Raw genomic sequence first — 20,865 nt, 5'->3', positions numbered from 1 at the left:
CGCCCCGACTCGTTGAGAGGAAAAGAGAGGAAAGCTAGTATCAGTTTCCGGTGTGCAACCGATGCTGCTGTTCGTTTCAAACAAAGCAAGGAAACACCTGGAATTTGGCAAAGTACCTGAAAGACGGTCCTATATTATGTTTGTTTGAGGCAGCTGGCATTGTGGCCTTGAAACCAGCTAACGTTATGCTCCATGTAATGTTAGCGATAGCCAGTTATTTGTTAACAACGCTAACACATTGCAGTGTTATAAACTACCTCCTAATGGGCCACCATGCATCGCCATTCAGCCCGTGTCCTGTCAGCTAAATGTAGCCTAATGTCACTAATAATTATTCAAATGTTCATGCTTTTAATAAATCTTTTTGACCTGCCACCATATCAGTGAATTTAAACTAATGCTTGCATTCAGAGTATAAGGCGGGTGTGTGCGTGTGCGTGCGTGCATGTTTAGGGGTGCACCGCCACTCATTGTCGGACAGTGTTTGATAACTAAAATACCCGCCCACTCTCTTTGACAGTGTCAGCCAGAGGAGGATGTCCTCCAGAAGAGTTTTTAATTAAATTTTTTTTTTTATATACCACACTGTGGGATCGACTTTGGATTCGAGTGTCGTGTACTTTTGGTGGTTTCAGTACCGACTACTAGATTTTTGGTATCGTGACATCCCTAATAAATAAATAAATAAATATATGAGTGTGTATATACATATATATATATTTCCCACGAGATAGCCTTTACGAATGCCTTTGACATAAGAACATATTGAACTCATTCTCATGGCTGAATCGGGGAGTTGTTGCAAGGGTGTGATGGACTTTAACAGGAAACATATCAAGCACATCACACACAACGCTGTTGCCAAACTTATTAACAAATTAAAAAGTGTGATGGAAGTGTGATGGATCAACTGAGAAGTGGACGTCCACGACCATCCACTGATGAGGCACAATTGACATGGTGCTGGCATACTGTACTTAGTCCCTTATGAATGGAGACTTTTGGGACACCCTGTTCAAAACACAATTGTTTGTCAAAGTAATCTATTAAAGACGAATATTGTGTTCTGTGCAGATGCAGTTTAGGCCCAGAATCAAAACCATGTAAAACAGTAGTTTTACTGATAAACCTTATGGTTGAATACAGTTGATGTTTCACGCACTTAGAATTTTCCAGTACTGTGTTTGAATTGTGTTTGTTCTTTTGTGTTGTGTGGTCCAGTACCAGTTGGAAAGCAATAAAACAAAAATGTGAACTCTTCATATCTTTCCTCCTTCTTGCTTTCTGTCCCTCTTCATTCTGTTTAGACATGTACCATCTGTTGGACCCTTGTGTGCTTATATTAAGGTATGTGAAAGTTTACCATGTATACATTTAATCACGCAAAGCATGATAAACATTTATCAGAGTTGAATGAACAGTTTTATGTCTCCTTGCACAAAAAATTGTACTATTCTTTAAAATTAACACTTTGGAACAGAACAGAGGTTGCTTTGTGGTCATTTGACTGCAGCCTCACAACTGCTAATAATTGACAAGTCCTAACACCAGCAAACAGAGAACATAGAAAGAGGTGGGTATTACTTTACTTTCAGGTACTATTACTGTTTCTAGACCTCAGTAGTTTCTGTATGTCTATAAGCTCTTGCAGAGGTCTTTCAGTGCATCCTTCAGTGAATTGTCTAATCAGCTTAGTGAATACTGGTCATATTTGGTCAGAATGCTGCTTTATCTGAAAAAGCAGAAAAGCATAGGTTGAAGTTGGCCCCCATATCCAATATGTAAATGCTACAGCTAAACTATAGATGTTGGCACCTCTACTCATATATACAGAAAAGAGCAAGAATCCCTGTCCTCTACTTTTGTTCAGCTGCCGTGTAACATTGTGTGAGTTAACAGGTTGGCAGCTGCACAGAAGGAGGGAGGTGCAGTGTTTCTGTATGAAAAAAGTAGTCACCTTTTTTAAAAAAATAATTTAAAAAATGTTATATATAATTTCATGCAGTTTGTCATAGCAAATAAGATGAATACTTGAACTAATATTACAGTGGTATGTCATGTTATTTAATGCTGTCCTCTTGTAAAATACAGTCATGTGAAAAAAAAAGTACATGCCATGTTGGCTTTTTTGACATATTTGGATGAGCAAACATTTGATCATCTTTGAAAAAGTGCCTATTAATAAAGTTGATATACTTCAACAAAACCACAAGGAAAAATAGCTTTTTCAATAATTTATTCTCAGAAAAAGCAATACATGGAATGATGTTCTGTGGGAAAAGTAAGTACACCCTTGGCCTCAGAAGTTACACATCATGTGCTACTTTTTATCACACCTCTGTGTCTAGTTATGGACAACATATTTTGTGGTGCTTTCAACACAAACCGTATGTTAGTACATTTAACACATGCTGTGTGTTAGTACATTTCCACACAAAGATAACAGAAAAATAACACAGATGTGTTTATACTTTTTTCCCCTTATAATTAACCTAAAATGCAATTTGTTTGTATGCTAATATTCTACTATAATGCTCACAAAATAAATAAACAATTGCATGAAATTCAGGTGACCTTTATTAAAAACATTTGACAGATGTAAGAATTTGAGTTGATGCATCTTCTTACCATCTCCCTGCCATCTAGGAAGACAAGAGTCCTACTCCATTCCATTTGATAAGCTGTAAAAGAGCAAAAAAGTGTGTTGGTTAGTTGTTAGCTACAAAATATGGACAAATGCCTTTGGGCTTCAACTGAGAAATTGCTTTACAGAATCCCAAATTGTGTAATTTTGGAAAACATTTTGTGCAATTTTTTTGCTCAACCTAATTCAGACAACTAACATTACAGAGACAGTGGAAAACATTACAACCTAACCCCATCCCCTTTTTAACCTTAATTTTGGCCTTGACATTACTGAGCTAGCTAATTCCGTTTGCCACTGACTGTCTGTACGTGTTAACCAGCATTAACATTCACCAACTGCATGAAGAAACACGGCCCTAACCCATCCTCCTAATGCTAATTACTACAGCTTGCCTTGTCCAAAACACTTGTAAGTGGTAAATGTAAGTAACGTTAACCCACTCTCTGTATTACATCAAGGAGAATAGCTGTAATGTTACGTTATTGTTAACTTTCAAAAAGTGGATGGGGATATCTAACATTATCTTCAAGTACTCTTTGATATGAGTCAGAATTGATATTTGAATCAATGAATGCAAGCTGTCCAGTCCCTGAGGCAGCTAAACAACTCCAAATTATAAAATTTCCATCACTGTGCTTCACAGTTGGTATGAGGTGCTTCTCCTGAAAAGCTGTCTTTTCTCTGCGCCAAGCATGTCTGCTGTTACTGTGGCCAAACAACTCCATCTTTGATTCATCTGTTCAGAGCACATTATTCCAAAAGTCCTGGTCTTTGCCTATATGCTCCTTGGCAAACTGTAGTCTTGCTAATGTTCTTTTTAGACAGCAAAGGTCTTTTCCTGGCATGCCTCCCATGCAGGTCAAATTTGTGCAATCTCTTTCTGATTGTAGAAGCATGCCCTTTGACACCAACAGCTGCAAGACTTACTAGCAGATCCTGTGATGAAATTTTGTGGTTCTTGGAGACTTCTTTTTGCATCAAACAGTCTGCTCTTGGAATGAATTTGCTGGGACGGCCAGTCCTGGACAAATTGGCAGTCATTTGAAATCTGTGCCATTTGTAGATAATTTTCCTTACAGTGGAATGATGTATTTCAAATAATTTGGAGATGTTTTTGAATCCCTTGCCAGACTCATAGGCATCCACAACCTTTTTTCTGAAGGCCTTACAGAACTCTTTAGAACTCGGCATGATGACACCACACACCTCAATAACAAAGGGAACACCAGACACTAGATATGAAAGGTTTAAATAAGACAGGTTCCACCTGTACTCCCTAAGCAGGTTCTAATCACTGGCACCCAATCTTGAACACCTGATTCTAATTTTATAGATTTGAAGGTGTGATAAATGTAGGGGTGTACTTACTTTTTCCATGTGACAAACCTGTTTTTGTTCATTTAAATTGTGAAAATTCCTACAAAATTTAAATTTTATGTGTCATTTAATAGAGTGTATCACCTTTATTAATAGGCAGTGTTTCAAAGAGAATCAAATACTTGCTTGTCCAAATATGTCCACAAAAACAAAACCCCAATAATGTCCATGTGTACTTATTATTTCACATGACTGTATGGTGAGATAGCCTCATATTACAATATTGTTTTGCACAATTAGTGTTGGTGTGGTGTGAATTTTTCATATTGTTCCACCTATGACACATGTTGGAGTATCATGTATTTCACCCACCTCTTAAATATACATGTAAAATCTGCAGGCAGGCATTATTCATGGTGAGCTACAGTATTCCACAGGACCTCCCATTCAGGTGCAAAAGAGCTATAAAGCTTCTGAGGTTTTTGGATGACAGTACACGCTCATGAACTAAGGGTTAGTACATTTATCATCCATTAGAAAAGGCAGATTTGTTTCAGAGGGAAAATATTAATGACAAATGTGGGTGTTGGTTGCAGAACATATGTGAAATGACGTAATGTTCCTGTTGAAGAACTATATCTGTTAACAATTTCACTTACCCGCAGAAGATTTGTGATCCTGCTTACTAAGGAAAACTATGCCAAAGTTTTACAAACCTAAATAGAAACCATTTTTATAGGGTTGCTTTAGAGCTATCCATCACTAACCATGACTTTTCAGATGCATTAAAGTAATGAAAAACAAACCAAATGACTTTGTAGAAGTAATAAACTTGTAAAGAGAAATGGTTCAAGAACCCGTTATTACTTTCATAAGACTTACCCCATCACCTTCCCACTCCCCCTTCCCAAATAAAAAATAAAGAAAGATTGCCCCATCTAGTACCCATACTTCAAGGCTTTTTCTTTGATGAAACACTTTTAAATAGAAAGCCAAATCATTAACACTGAAAGAATACATTCAGCATTACATCCAAATACAAATCTACAGCCAAAAAGCAGGGAAGACTTTTCCACAGGAAAATTCATGAGGTACTTTTGCCTCACAGCGAATCAAAGCCTGGCCACCTCCTATGGGGTAAATCATGGCAGACCAAACTGAGAGCAACTAGTGTAAGTGTTTCTGGTAGGTATTCAACAGCATTACTTAATCCCCATCTGTCCAAAGTGACAATATTCTATAGCGAGAGGCCTGTGTGGAAATATTCTGTATTTAATGGCATGTATCATCTATTAGCATATAACCTACTATTCTAATATGAGTGTGTCAGATATCCAGTCCCCACCAAAACTATTTAGAATTTCAGCTTTTATTTCCTGGTATTTATAGATGTGTTAAATGACATGGAACATAGCACATTTTGTATCAGTGCACACAATTTGTAGGCGATAGTGGCACATGTGGCACATGTGACTGCCTGGTATTTCTACATGTGACTGCCAGGTATTTATAGCTACCCAGGTTTGTGTTCTTTTAGATTGTTTGAACAATAAAGGTATCACAATCCACCATTCAAAGATCTTCATGAGCAGATATACAGAGGCCATACCACAAGAAGCAAACCACTCATTAGCAGTAGGAATCCGAAAGCCAGATTGGAATAATAATAATAAAAAAAAGTATGGAGATAAGCAAAAACGTTCTGGAACAAAGTTTTATGGACTGATGAGTCCAAGACAAACCTCTACCAAAGTGATGGAAAGGCCAAAGTGTGGAAAAAGAAAGGATCTGCTTATGATCCAAAACATACAAGGTCATCTGTGAAACATGGTGGAGGTAGTGTCATGGCTTGGGCTTGCATGGCTGCTTCTGGAACAGGCTCACTAATCTTTATTGATTATATAATGGTGGTAGCAGAAAAATGAATTCAGAAGTTGACGGGGGCATTTTGTCTGCCAATTTACAGAGAACTGCATCCAAATTAATCAGGAGGAACTTTATCATTCAACAAGACAATGATCCAAAACACACTGCCAACTCAACAAAGCCTACTAAACAAAAGACTTCATCAGGGGAAAAAGTGGAAGGTTTTAGATTGTTCAAGTCAATCACCAGAGCTTAACCCAATTGAGCAGCCTTTCACCTCCTGAAGAGGAGACTGAAGGAAGAAACCCCCCAAAACAAGCAACTGAAAGAGGCTGTGGTAAAAACCTGGAAAAGCATCACAAAAGGAAAAAAAACCCCAAAATTTGTTGATGCCAGTGAGTCGCAGGCTTTATGCAGTCATTACAAGCAATGGATATGCAACCAAATATTAAGTACTATTTACTTTAATTTACTTCAAGATCTGTTCTTATACTGTTGCTTGCCTAAAAATTGGGTGGTCTGTTTCAAAAGGTTCTATGTTTTGTTGTTTAACACCTCTAGATATACTGTAAATACCAGGAAATAAAATCCGGACTCCTTTTATCCAAAGCAACTTACAAATGAGGAAATACCAGCAAAGCGATATATCAAGCTCAGAACAATACAAGTAGTGCTACTATACCAGATTTTTAATTTAATTCTAGAAGCAAAGTGCGCAGAGTAGAGGTGTAAGAGCCAATGTAAGCTTTTTGGGGGGTTTGTTTTTTAAATAATGGAAGAGGTGGGTCTTTAGCCGTTTTTTGAAGATAGTGATAGATTCTGTGGTCCGAACTGAGGTTGGAAGTACCACCACTCAGGGACAGCCAGTTTGAAGGTTCTTGAAAGGGACCTAATGCCTCGCTGAGTAGGCACTACCAGGCATCAGTTGTTAAATGAACGTCACAAAGATTGCATGAGGGAACATACACCTCAAGGAGAGTGTTGAGGTAGGGAGGTGCTGTTCCAGACAAGGTCTTGTACCTGAGCATCAAGGCCTTGAATTTGATATGGGCAGCTAGAGGAAGCCAGTGGAGGGAGATGAAGAGGGGTGTGACACTGGTTCTTTTGGGCTGATTGAAAACAAGGTGGGGTGAATCATCTGAAGGGGTTTGATGGAGCTGGCTGGGAGGCCCGGGAGTAGTGCGTTGCAATACTCCAGTTTCTGGCTGCCCTGGTTGGCTTGAGTGTAGTTTGGCCAAGATGCATGGTGAGGTTGTGGCTGATTGAGGGGCAGGCAGGGATGACAAGAAGCTCTGTTTCTGCCAATTTGAGCTTAAGGTGGTGTTCCCTCATCCAATTTGAAATGTCATCCAGGCAGAAATGTGTGCTGAGATGAGATCATCAGGCTGGAAGGACAAATAGAGCTGGGTGTCATCAGCATAGCAGTGATATGAGAAACCATGAGACTCAATCACAGGCCCCAGAGATGTAGTATAAATAGAAAAGAGAAGTGGACCCAAAACTCTTGTCTCATATTGATCTTTTTTATCTCAAACCCAAATGTCTTTGGTGGATAGAACAAATGAATTGGCCTTGCAGTTCCTTTAGTTTTGAAAGGACTGTACAGTTAGAGAAAGTGAGTTAGTTAGTTTGTCTTTTTTTTATTACAAATATTAAACATCAAACATAAGAGAAATTGTGTATCAAAATCTGTTATGCATCATATAATTCCTTAGATTTGTATAGCGTTTTTCTAGGTACTCAAAGCGCTTTACATTGTATGGGGTAAATCTCCTCAAACACCACCAGTGTGTAGCATCCACCTGGATGATGCAACAGCAGCCATAGTGTGCCAGAACGCCCACCACACACCAGCTATTAGTGGAGAGGAGAGAGTAATGTAGCCAATTAAGGGATGGCGATTATTAAGGGGCCATGATAGATAAGGGCCAATGGGGGATTTTTGCCAGGACACCAGGGTTACTGGAACCATGTCCTGTGGTCTGATGAGACCAAGATAAACTTATTTGGTTCAGATGGTGTCAAGCGTGTGTGGCCGCAACCAGGTGAGGAGTGCAAAGAAAAGTGTGTCTCACTTTTGTGTGTACTCACTTTTGTTGCCAGCAGTTTAGATATTAATGGCTGTGTGTTGAGTTATTTTGAGGGGACAGCAAATTTACACTGTTACACAAGCTGTACACTCACTACTTTACATTGTAGCAAAGTGTCATTTCTTCAGTGTTGTCACATGAAAAGATATAATCAAATATTTCCAAAAATGTGAGGGGTGTACTCACTTTTGTGAGATACTATATATAATATATACATCATATGCTCATACTATCTGCATAAAAATATTGTTTTAGTATCCTACAACAGTCTAATAGAGCTGTATGTCTATTATGAAAAATGATCAACATGGATTTTTATATTCAGTGCATTGTGTTTAAAAACATAAATGTGTTGTAATGTACAGGCCTCGTTGGGGCAGTAGTGTTGTTACTATTGTAGCACATATCATAAAAAAACTGCTAAATTGTGTGCAAAACTGTTTTCATACTAAATAGTTGATGTTAAAGCCTCATTATATTTCATGGATGAGGCTTTTTTTATGTAGTAGTTAAATATCTGTAGCAATTTCATAGTTGAATGAGGCCAGTAAACAAAATAAATGATTTTAATCTGTTTAATTTTAGATTTTTTAAATTAATGAGAAGAAAATGTCTATGCACAGTTTAGATAATCGGTACAAAGTAAGATCCACAACTTTGAAGGTTCTTGTGTTTTTGTTTCAAATAAATACCTTATTATATTCCTTCTTTGTAATTTAAATTGGTTATTGTTATTATTGTTGTTCCTCACAGTTTTGTTTTACATTTATATTAGTAAGGAAAAAAAACAATTAACACAAAAAGCTAAATGATGTGTTACAGCCATTCCAATTTATAAGCCACTTTCAAGCCAATTAATTGATTTATATATATATATATTGCAGCAGTACTACTAAAGACAAAACATATTGCAAATTGAGGCTTGCTGGCAGAAACAGACTTCAACAAGTAAGTTGGCTACAGCAATTACTACAGCATTGAATCAGCACCTCTGTCAAGAGCTTCTTAATCACTTGTATCCAAGGCATGAGAAATATCCTGGTGGTGTAATATAAAATTCCCCCTCTTTTATACATCATGATGTAATTACAGTTGAATAAAACCAGCAGCTGCATTTGACCCACAGCACGTTCTGCCAAGTGTTATACAAGGAGTTATTAGGTTTGCTTGCTTTGTACTCTTTTATAATGACTATGAAACATAAGCCCATTTCACAGGCTCTTTTGCCACAAACACTTTTGCCTCCCTTACAAAATACTCCTATACATAAGGCTAAACAATCTGAGTGATTTCTCAAACAGCTAAATGACATTAAAAGCCTCGCCCAATCTCCATGTTTAAGCATCACTGAGCTTTTATAGAATGTTTCACTTCTAATGTTCCTTAGAGATTTCCTGTCCTTGATCTCTAAAAGAAATGGAAGATTTTTTTTCCTGGTGCATTATTCCGCTACATATAGCTCAAGATTTTATGTAGTGGAAAAATTCACCAGAAAGGAATGGCTGCATTCCAGCAGGACTCAAGGCAGGGGTTGGCTAACCTACTTATGAGGGCCTTTGCATCTATTTATTGTTAGTATACATTATTATATCAATTCCTGATTTGCCTGTCTCACATACACAGATCAGCCATAACATTAAAACCACCTGCCTAATACTGTGTAGGTCCCCCTTGTGTCACAAAAAAGTTCTGACTCATTGAGGCACTGACTCCACAAGACATTAAGACATTAGCAGCAGATCCTTTAAGTCCTGTAAGTTGCAAGGTTGGCCTCCATGGATCAGTCTTGTTTGTCCAGCACATCCCACAGATGCTCCATCAGATTGAGATCTGATGAATGCAGGACCCAAGGTTTCCCAGCAGAACATTGCCTCTGCCAGCTTACCCTTCTTCCCTTAGTGCACCTTGGTGCCATCTCTTTCCCAGGTAAGAAACGCACATGCACCCGGCCTTCCAAATAATGTTAAAAAAATGATTCATCAGACCACACCACCTTCTTCCATTACTCTATGGTCCAGTCCTGATGCTCATGTGCCCATTGTAGGCACTTTCAGCAATGGATAGGGGTCAGCATGGACACTCTGACCAGTCTGTGGCTACACAGCCCTATACTCAGCAAACTGTGATGCACTGTGTGTTCTGTCATAGGTAGCATGAACTTTTTCAACAATTTGTGCTACAGTACCTCTTCTGTGGGATCGAACCAGACGGGCTAGCCTTTGCTCCCTACATGCATCAACGAGCCTTGGGTACCCATGACCCTGTCAGCGGTTCATTGCTTGTCCTTTCTTGGACCATTTTGCTAGGTACTAACCACTGCATACTGGGCACACCTCACAAGACCTGCCGTTTTGAAGAGATTCTGACCCAGTTCTCTAGCCATCACAATTTGGCCCTTATCAAAGTCAGTCCTTACACTTGCCAATTTGTCCTGCTTCTAACACATTGACTTCGAGACCTGATTGTTCACTTGCTCTTGACACAACATGACAGGCAAATCAAGGCTTGACAGCTTCATTCCACATGAAAATGATCCCAAATGTCTTAATCTACAATCTAGTCTAACAAGCTTAATACAACCATGCCTACGTAATCTTACCAGTCTCCCGTCTGATGATTTCACTGTAATTCCCCACAGCTGTCTCTGAAACGCAAACCTCATGTGAAGCAACACTGGTATGTAATAAAGCTCCAAGTACTTAACACACGAAAAGACTTGCAGACTGACACACTACTGACCACACATGGAATTGAGCCACTGAGCTTTCTTCAGTCTTTGATCTTTTCACATTCTCATTGCATATCATAAGTATGGTGGCCTGGGAAAACCCATCACTGGTGAACATTTGATATTTTCTACTATAATATATAGAACTGAAAACAGTCATATTTGTGCATACATAACTCAACCAGAAATAAAGTTATAGAATTTGGTTATGCACAAAATTGTAAAGGGAGAAAAGACTTTATCTCTACTGTCTATGTTATCTCTTCACTAGACTGGTCTCTGTGAATGCATGTGTACTCACTTTTGTTGCCAGTGGTTTAGACATTAATGGCTGTGTGTTGAGTTATTTTGAGGGGACAGCAAATTTATACTGTTACACAAGCTGTACACTCACTACTTTACACTGTAGCAAAGTGTCATTTCTTCAGTGTTGTCACATGAAAAGATATAATCAAATATTTCCAAAAATGTGAGGGGTGTACTCACTTTTGTGAGATACTGTAGCTATACAAAGACACTGACAGCTTGACATTTATTGCATGAAATAAGCACACTTATCTAGCAACGTTCTTTTTCCAGATAAGTTGACTGCATTGTTAAACTGGCTCCTTACCTGATTAGCTAATGCCTAAATATAAAAACATTTAAATGTCATTGTTGGTAAAATTGTTTAGTTTTCTTAAATAGAGTTGTCAAAGTATGATTTTTTGGAAACTGCTACACAGTATTTATGTGTGAATACAGGCCTTTTTTTCATTTCGTGTCATTTCATTTCGTAGTTGCTTCTGTTGTCATTGTACCTTTTGACAGAAAAAGCTCTGGAGATGAGGAGAAGGAGGTCTGATCTTCTAAGAAGTGTGTTACTTGGCTGATGTGAGAGTGCCACCACACACACATGCACAGGTGGTGGTTGAGAGTTTAATAGAATTACTGTATAGTGTTATTATGATTACAGCTCCCATGGCCAAACTTATGTCAGAACAAACCGATTAATTCTGATGTTTATGGGCTCCCATGAGAAGATATGTGGGCATGTATGAATGTCTATGTATGTCTATATGTGCAACAGAGGAGAGAAATCCTCCCTATTCACACTAAGCAAAACAGGATTTTATGAGGGATACATTTTGCTGGATCACCCTTGTTTCAGTTCCAAAGCACTGACATGGGAATATCCTGAGTGAGCAATTTCCACCATGCGTAACTGGAACTCTTCTTGGCAGGTGGCCTCGATTCATTCCTTCCTACTCTACTTTCTCATGCAGTATGTTGCTTCCTTGCTCATTCTCTCCCATTTTGTTCCATGTATTAAAACACATTTTAATCAATTTCACTAAACACTAATGTCAGACACTTAGAACGTCTTAAAATAACGTCTTCCACTTAAAATATATTAGAAGAGAATGGAGAAAGAGAACGAAGGTGAGCCTACTGCCAAATCAGCTGAAGTTCAGTCATAATGCCAAGAGGTGCATGTGTCATGACACTACTAACAGTTTGTACAGTCAATCACCACTGTTCTACTGCAACAAAGTAACACAGACAGTTCCATTTCAAAGGGACCACACCATTGTGTGAGCTTCACGCTGTGGAAAGCGCCCTTGCGCGTGATCGGTATCTGAAGCTTGTGTAACATCATGCGTATTTATAGGCCTGCTGTGACCAGGTGACATGGCAGTTAAGCGCGTCGAGGAATATAAAAATGCCACCTGTGAACCGCGCACATTCTGTGTGAAGTGTCTAGAGTTGGAGCACCAAAAACGGAGAGCAGCTCTCAAGCAGATAAAGAGCTGCTTGAAGTGATTACTAAGGCAGTTGAACATCTAAATCTAAACTGGCCCAGGGAAGAGGGAGTGGCTTGTAGTAGGCTGGATGAGTGCTTTCTCCCCAGTGAAAATAAATCTCCCTCACACTGCAGAAAACTCCCCTTTTTTCCAGAAGTGCATGAGGTAATATCACGCTTCTGGGCAAAACCATATTCTAGCCATATTTATAAGGTTATTCGGCCATCGTGGGGAATGAACGGCATGGCTATTTAGCTATGCCGAAGGTGGAGGAGGCATTTGCGAGCTACCAATCTCCATTGATGGCTGGTAATTTAGGGAGGCCGGCTTTGCCATCCAAGCCATATAGTTCTGCCCGCACACATTCATTCAATATTACAGCCTAGATATACATTCCACCCTGGGTTCGAGTGTCTTGCAGTGACCCTCGGGCTCGGATCTTTTGAACAGGCCATGGCTTCAGCATGATGGAGTGGATATTCTCGTTCCCACAGCGTGAAGCTCACGCAACATTGACTTCCCTTTGAAAGGAAAAATCTGTCTTACGCATGTAACCCTGTTCCCTGAGAAGGGAACGAGACATTGCGTAACTTTGTCATACTGGGGCATGCCTGTGAATTGCGTTCTCGCTTCAGATAATAGAAACTGATGGTGTGGTTCACAGGTGCCGTTTTTATATAATGCGACGCGTTTAATTGCCACGTCACCTGATCACGGCAGGCCTATAAATAGGTATGATAATACACAAGCTTCAGATACCGGTGAGGGTGCTTCTCACAGCGTGAAGCTCTCACAATGTTTCGTTCCCTTCTCAGCATCATCTACATTTGGTCAACCCTTACACTTCCAAAAAAGGAAGTGGATATCAGGATCTTTTTTCCCCATAACTCGGTCAAATTTATGCAGGTGTTAAAAATGACTTATGTTTTCCAGTGAAAGAGTTCTAGCCAAGACTTTGCTACTAGCTATCTAGCTAATAACACAGACTATGAACATAGACAGTTAAGCAAACTAATTAACAATTTTCATTTATTGTTACATGCTAAAAGCATAGCACTAAAGCATTTATTGGCTTTAATGGGAGAAGAAAAGAGAAGAGAAGAGAAACGAAACTTGTGGAAAAGAGATGGGGAGAAGGAGTGGCAACATTTCAAATGTATTAACAGCATGGGTGGTGTAATGCAGGGGTTCCCAAACTTTTCCAGGGCAAGGCCTCCCAAATGGCATTAACATTTGACCGAGGCCCCCCTTTTGCAAGATGTCTTTAAAACACATTAAAAATACAGACTTCTGAATATATCCCCCCTTTTTTTTTTATTAATAATTACATCTTACATCTTTACATTACATTACATTAGGAATTGATTGTGTGTGTGTGTGTGTGTGTGTGTGTGTGTGTGTGTGTGTGTGTGTGTGTGTCTGAGAGTGAGAAAGAGAAAATCATGTATTTATTTATTTTTCACACCAAATTGTTGAGGCCCCCTGGGCGCCCCCTGGCGGCCGCCACTTTGAAAACCACTGGTGTAATGGACCATTCCCACAACTAACACACTGTCTTTTCATGCAAGCATTTCTTTTATTTTTCTTTATTTTTCTTTATTTTTGTAATACTTTAAAAAATGGGCTTATTTTAACTAAGGAGATTTTTTTTTTTTTATTAAAGTAACATATTGTCGCTATCCACTGCTATCTCTCTAATCTCTTTTCTACCAAAATGTGTCAAGCCTGAGAAGGGGATTAAGACATTATCAGAATCCAGGTGTAAAGTAACACAATACAATCCTTTAAACAATCATATTAAAATGAAATGTACAAACAATTAATATATGTACTCATAGGATAAAATGTGTAGGCTTTATGTTTTCAGACTTAATGTAAATAAATACACTTAGCCCTCACTTCTTTTCTGTGGGAAAATTTTCATGAAGCTATGATTCAGTCCAATAGAGAGGATCTGCCCAGCTGCTGATTTTTATGGTTTTACACACTTAATCAAGTGGAAAGGTTACTGCTTATAATTCCCTTTACAGGAAACACTGGGTGTCCTGTGGGATGACGAAATTCTTATGGAAGGTCGAATTTCATGGATTTTTATGGTCTCTTATCAGCCTATGTATGTGAGGTGGAACTAATGGAATGGATTACTTATTGTGAACTGGTTTATGATGATATCTTGTACCATGCTGTATACATAAAATGTGAAATTAAATATTGATACATATACAGTATTTTCTTATGTTCTAAGCTCATATATTTACACCAGATTTGACAGATTTATATATAAGATATACTTTTATATTATTTTTTTTTACGTTTATGCTTTTTTGCTGATTATATTTAAGCAAGACTAAAATGTTAAAAAGATAAGTAGGTATTAGGACACTAAACAGCACAAAAAGTACTATATAGATAAGCTTAGGCTCTTGTACAAGCTTAGGCCCCAGTCTGACATCTACGGTTATTCTTGGCTGTCTGAGTTTCCTTCAGCTGAAACTCCAGTAGAAAAGAAGGGGGAGAGTAGGAATGGCAGCTTTTTAAACAAATTCACAACATGGGTGGTGCAAGAGGAAGGAACACAACCATTTGCTACTGACCCTCCAAACACTGTTATTTCATACATTTATTAAATTATTACCATTAGGTGGGTTTTATTTTTTAGCAATACTTCCAAAAAGGTGCATATTTTAACTAAAGGCTTATTCTTTTCCAAAGATTACTTTAACTATTATAACTATTAACTATTAACTATTTGTCTGAAAGATTTTTCAGACAAATAGCCATGCAGTACTTATTTATTTAGGTCAGTATTACAATTCAATATTAAAAATAAAATATTCACAAATGTGTGATTTTCTGTTAAATACATTTTCCCATCATTATTGTTCATATATACTCCCACCACCACTACTACTACTACTACTACTACTACTACTATTACTACTACTACTACTACTAATAATAATAATAATAATAAACATATATTTAAAAAACAACAACTTCAACTTATGATATAATTGATTTGACAAAGCTTTCTGGAAGAAGACATTTATGGAAAGAGTGTCCAGCCAGTATGCCTTCCTCCATGGGAAAGTCTTCAGGACAGAGAGCTTTGCAGTTTTTTGGGTTCTCTGTAATATGATAAGCTATTCAACTGAGAAAAATAGTTTAAAAAAATAAATAAATAAAAAATAAAACACTGCACAATGATGAAATCTATCTGAATCTGCTGTTCACACCCAATTTTCAAATAGTTAAATGCTAACAAACACTTTTAAACCCCAATGATAACTGTTGCTTTAAGAAACTAATACATGACATTTAATCAGTTACTATATGGTCCTTTATCTGTTATAATGTTTAGTCCTTTAAGAAAATCTGAAACAATAATAAAGAATAATGTAGCTTTTTGAGAAATACACTATATGGTCAAAAAGTTTGTGGAAACCTGACCCATATGTACTTTTTGAACACTCCACTCAAGATATATTACCCCCTTTTTTGCTATTATAATAACCTCCACTCTTCTTGAAAGACTTTCCACTAGATTTTGGAGCATGGTTGTGGGGATTTGTCCATTCAGCCACCAGAGTATTAGTGAAGTTGGACATGGACACAGACAACTATGTCTTTATGAAGCTCATTTTGTGCACAGGAGCATTTTTATGCTGGGACCGTCTCACTGGAGGAAAATCTTAATGCTGCAGCATACAAAGACATTCTATATAATTGTGTGCTTCCAACTTTGTGGCAACAGTTTGGGGAAGGCCCACATATGGATGTGATGGGCAGGTGTCCACATATTTTTGGCCATATAGTGTATACGTTGCTGAATTTTGTTGTGGACATAAGATAAAATAACAGCAGTTTGGGAGAGTGGACTGAGATTTTTGGCCCTGCCCTACTATATCTTATCAAAGGTCCAGCACATACTTTTCTAGACCACTAGATGGGGTATATAAGCTCTGTACTGAGAGTACTGCATAGTACAATACATCCTGAATTGATGTATCTTGGTATGATGGTCTAATTTTCAGTAACCACTGATCTAGATTGTACTGGAAACATACAAACAAACAAAAAAATAACAATAACAAAAGAAAACCTCATAGAATCTGTAATGGTTTTAATGGTTATAATGGGAATTGTATTGGTTTTAATGGAAACTGTAAAGGTCTGTACTGATAATTTGTTGCCTTCTATTGGTGTCAGTTTATGTCTAGTGGCTACTATTAAGGACCAATAATGTTTTTGGGAGGAAACCAGAGAACCCAGAGGAAACTTTATATTATTACCTTATATTACCTTCTAAATCCTATTAAACAATTCTACCTTTCTTAAATATCTCATTAATGCATTACATATTTTGTGATGATTCAAGCCATTATGCAGCAGTGTTTTAAGTGTAAGATTTCCTATCCCCATTTCTCTTAATTCTTCCAACAGTTTCTGCTGATCCACATAATCTACGATTCCCAGACTCATGTTTGCTCATTCTATATAGGGAATAATTTAGAGCTGTGTGCCCAAGGTGAAGTCTGGTAACTATTGTGTCTTCTCTTCTACTGTCAAAATTCCCTCTTTCGCCTCCTACTTGATTTCAAATATGATAAAGATGTCTTCCTCTTCTCTCCTCATTCCAATGCTCTTGCCATTTCCCTTTCATAGCTGTTCTGATTTTGGCCTTATCTTCTGCTTTATTTAGTGGAATATATTAATTTCTATATGTGATCATTTCAGCACCTGCTTTGCTAAATGATAAACTTTGCTAAATTTCCTCATTTCCATCCACTACCAGGTGTGCTGGATCCCACAGGAAACACTTAACTTTTTCCTAACTTATTTACTCTTTGCGTACTTAAAATAATTTCATATAAAATGTCTTGTCTTGGGCACACAGTGGCTTAGTGGTTAGCCACACACCACCAGGGTTGAGGGTTCGATTCCTACCGCTGCCCTGTGTATGCGGAGTTTGCATGTTCTCCCTGTGCTGCCAGGTTTTTCCTCCGGGTACTCCGGTTTCCTCCACAAGGCCAAAGACATGCATGGTAGGCTGATTGGCATGTCCAAAGTGTCCGTAGTGTATGAACGGGTATGTGTATGTGTATGTGATTGTGCCCTGAGGTAGACTGGCACCCTGTCCAGTGTGTACCCCGCCTTGTGCCTGATGCTCCCTGGGATACGCTCCAGCCCCAAGCGGTATAGCAAATGGATGGATGTCTTATCTTGAGGATCTCCCGTTAATACGGCTTGACAATGAATCTGAGCACATCACCGCATCCACTGGCCGAGTATCCTCCATCCACCTGATAGCTAATAATATTGCTACAATCTCTGTCGAATAGACTCCTACTTGATCGGATACTCTTTTACCAATTTTAACTTGAAAACGTGGGACATGTACAGCTGCTGAAGCCTGACCTGTTTCAGGATCTTTAGAACCATCAGTGAAAATTGTAAGCATTGAGTATTAATTTTGCTCTAAATACTGTTTAACCATTGCATCCTTTGCTATTACTCTATTTCATTTTATTTTTTATCAGTAATCATTCCTTGTAGATTAAGATCTACTAATGGTAAAGGGAATAGCCAAGGAACAATAGGTGACACTACTACAATAGGGCTCATTTCTGCATTTTCCGACATGACTTGAACGCACCATAATGCCTTTCATGGGTACTTCCTGTATTGGCCGCAAGGGTGCAGTGTTGTACAAGCGGATATTCAGGCTCTCTATACCGAATCAGGAAGAGGCGAAAGCGGATCATTTACGTCTGAGCAGCCGCAGGAGCAGATCGACGCTCTCAACTTCACTCAAGCGCGAGCCATCTGCAGAACACAGACACAACACACCTGCGCGAGCGGAGAGCTGACAGACTGGACTTTTTCTTCTCTCCGCAGCATTTAGGCGTTTACTTTCATTCTGTGAAGCACAGCTGAGGAAGCGAGGCATTAGACTTGATTGCTGTTCAGATTTGTCCTGGCTGTCTTTCTCGGCATGGCTGCGACCACCTGTACCAGGTTCACCGACGAATATCAGCTCTATGAAGAACTGGGCAAGTAAGTTACAGACACACTTTAAAAACAACCTGGTGCATTAGGTTAACAGCTCAGGCAGTTAACCTAATGATGATTTATATATTCTAGATATATTTTTAAATGCTTTGCATAGTTTACTTTCTAACGCCTGTTGTGATATTTGCATTTTTGTACTCTATACTTGCGCCAAAAATTTTTTTTAAATAAATAAATTTTGCAATTTTTTCAAGAAACATACTTTTTAATTACGATAGGGTTTTTGTACGAATCCCCCCATAGAAAAAGAAGAAGAAAATATGCATATGCATGTGTGTGTGTGTGTGTGTATGTGTATATATATATATATATATATATATATATATATAAGTGTGTGTATGTATGTATGTATGTATGTATGTATGTATGTATATGAACTGTTAGGCTAGAATCAGCGGCACCGTCATCGTCTTAATGTGTATTGGATTAATGCCCGAAGCACTAAACACCCCACTGCTCAATAAAACATCAAACCAAGGGCTTTTCCACACGTACAGCAGGCTACAGTGTGTACACAAGCTGTCAACCAATCAGAGGCAAACAAGCGCTGCTGTGCTGCATTCTCATTGGCCAGCACTGAAAGTTGTAGGAAAGGTAACATTTTATATTAGTGTATAGTGTTAGCCTTCATTATCCGACCTAAGCGATGACCAGACAGTTTAAACTATTTGAATGTGTTTTTGTTTTGGCACAAACCGTCGTAGTAATAAGTACTTTTATATGACAGTTCATCATTCATACAATTCTAAATGAAGTACAACAGGATATCTTCATGTAAATCTTATAGCCAATTGATAAACTCTGACCAGCCTAACGGACAGAAATGTTTGGTAGGTATAGTATAGGTTACCTCTCCAAACCTAAACTCTGAGAAGTATACAGACACTTTTTGTATCCCTGTAAAATAATTAAAATAAAATAGCATTGTTTGTCATGGAGTGCAGGGGAACCTCGAGGGTTTCCTCTGAATTTTCCAGTTTCCTCCCTCCTCCTCAACCCAAAAACAAGCCAGTTAGTCCCTTCCAGGATTTTCTTATTTTTGCGATCGCAGAAATGAACGCAAAATGAAGTAACCTTCGAAATATTCAGAGGAGCTTGCAATTTTTCAAACTTGGGCCAAGGCGTGTCATGTGACATCACAACAATGCACATTCAGGCAAAGCCCTCTTCGATTCATGTGCATCGAACATGAGTACAGCTCAAAACGTCTCATTCACCAACAAACAGCACTGTGAAAGTTTTCCGCAAAAACAGCACACAAAAAAACCTCTGCAAATTGCATCACAGATTTTGAAAAAAGCCGCAGAAAAATCAAGCATTTTTGGCTGCAATGATCACAAAAAAAACAAAGGAAATCCTGTATGGACTGGCTAGTAGGTGGATTGGCAACTCTAAATTTCCCCTTGGAGTGGGGGCACTCGTGTGCACGTGATGTACTGGTGTCCCATCCAGGGTGTATACCCACCTCATGCCCAGTGTTCCTGAGATAGACTCTACACTGCGACTCTGACCAGGATAAATAGCTTACTGAAGATGAATTAATATTAACATTAGATAAATCACTGATCTGACCTGTTCCAATTTTTGATCTGACACCCACATCAGTGACTATGTTTACATGGACAGCAGTAATCTAATTATTGACCTTAATCTGAGTAAGATAATAATGTGATTAAGGTGTTTACATGAGTCGCTTTTAGAATACTCCTGTCATGTTCCTGTTTTACATGTTATAGAACATAATTAGATTAACAGCCCGCGTCATTACGTCACCGCGCCACGCCGTCCGACGTCCCTCCAGAATTTCACATATCAACATACAGTTCGTCTTCGTTATGGTACCATATACAGTTTTGGGTGTTTTTATTTATTTTTTTTTACGAACGCTTTAAGTGCGGTTAATTATTTGTCATGCTATAGGTGCTAATAGACAACTGCTTGAAGCGGTGGGTGTGTCCCAAATCGCGTAGTTACCGTCTATATAGTAGCCGAGATGCATGTATTTTTCCCCACTACAGGCCTATAGTAGGAAAGTATGCGATTTGGGACACAGCCGAACTCTCTTGTTCGCCGTAAAATGTAAAACTGCCATGTGTGATTGTGTCCTGTCGCAAAATGCGGTGAAAACTCCCACACGACGTTCATAATGTGATTAAGGTGTTTATATGTCACTACTACACGTCCATAATGCGACTAAAACAGGAGTACTCCACCTGTCTTAATTAGATTATTGCTTACTTCGATTATGACCTTAATTAGATTAAGGTAAGTAAAAATTGCTGTTTACATGGTAGTTTCTTAATTAGAGTATGGTCTTAATTGGATTAAGAGTGGATTATTGTTGTCCATGTAAACGCAGCT

The 20,865-nt window shown here is 38.4% G+C and overlaps 1 protein-coding gene across 13 annotated transcripts in view; it reads left to right on the top strand.

The window, feature by feature from the left end:
• The first annotated feature begins 18,172 nt into the window (after nucleotides 1-18,172).
• Nucleotides 18,173-20,865, top strand: part of camk2d1 (calcium/calmodulin-dependent protein kinase (CaM kinase) II delta 1) — a 90,073-nt gene continuing 87,380 nt past the window's right edge. For 4 of the 13 annotated variants that reach the window (XM_053628793.1, XM_053628792.1, XM_053628790.1 and 1 more), the window contains exon 1: nucleotides 18,178-18,489. In XM_053628793.1, the coding sequence (XP_053484768.1) occupies nucleotides 18,428-18,489 (62 nt within the window). In that variant the 5' untranslated portion in view covers nucleotides 18,178-18,427. Of the gene's footprint in view, nucleotides 18,490-20,865 lie in introns of all 13 variants that reach the window. The other 9 variants (XM_053628801.1, XM_053628802.1, XM_053628787.1 and 6 more) reach the window with 6 other exon arrangements.

Source organism: Ictalurus furcatus, chromosome 7 (genome assembly GCF_023375685.1).
Source record: "Ictalurus furcatus strain D&B chromosome 7, Billie_1.0, whole genome shotgun sequence".
Taxonomy (NCBI): Eukaryota; Metazoa; Chordata; class Actinopteri; order Siluriformes; family Ictaluridae; genus Ictalurus; species Ictalurus furcatus.
This window is presented reverse-complemented; position numbering and strand designations above follow the sequence as displayed.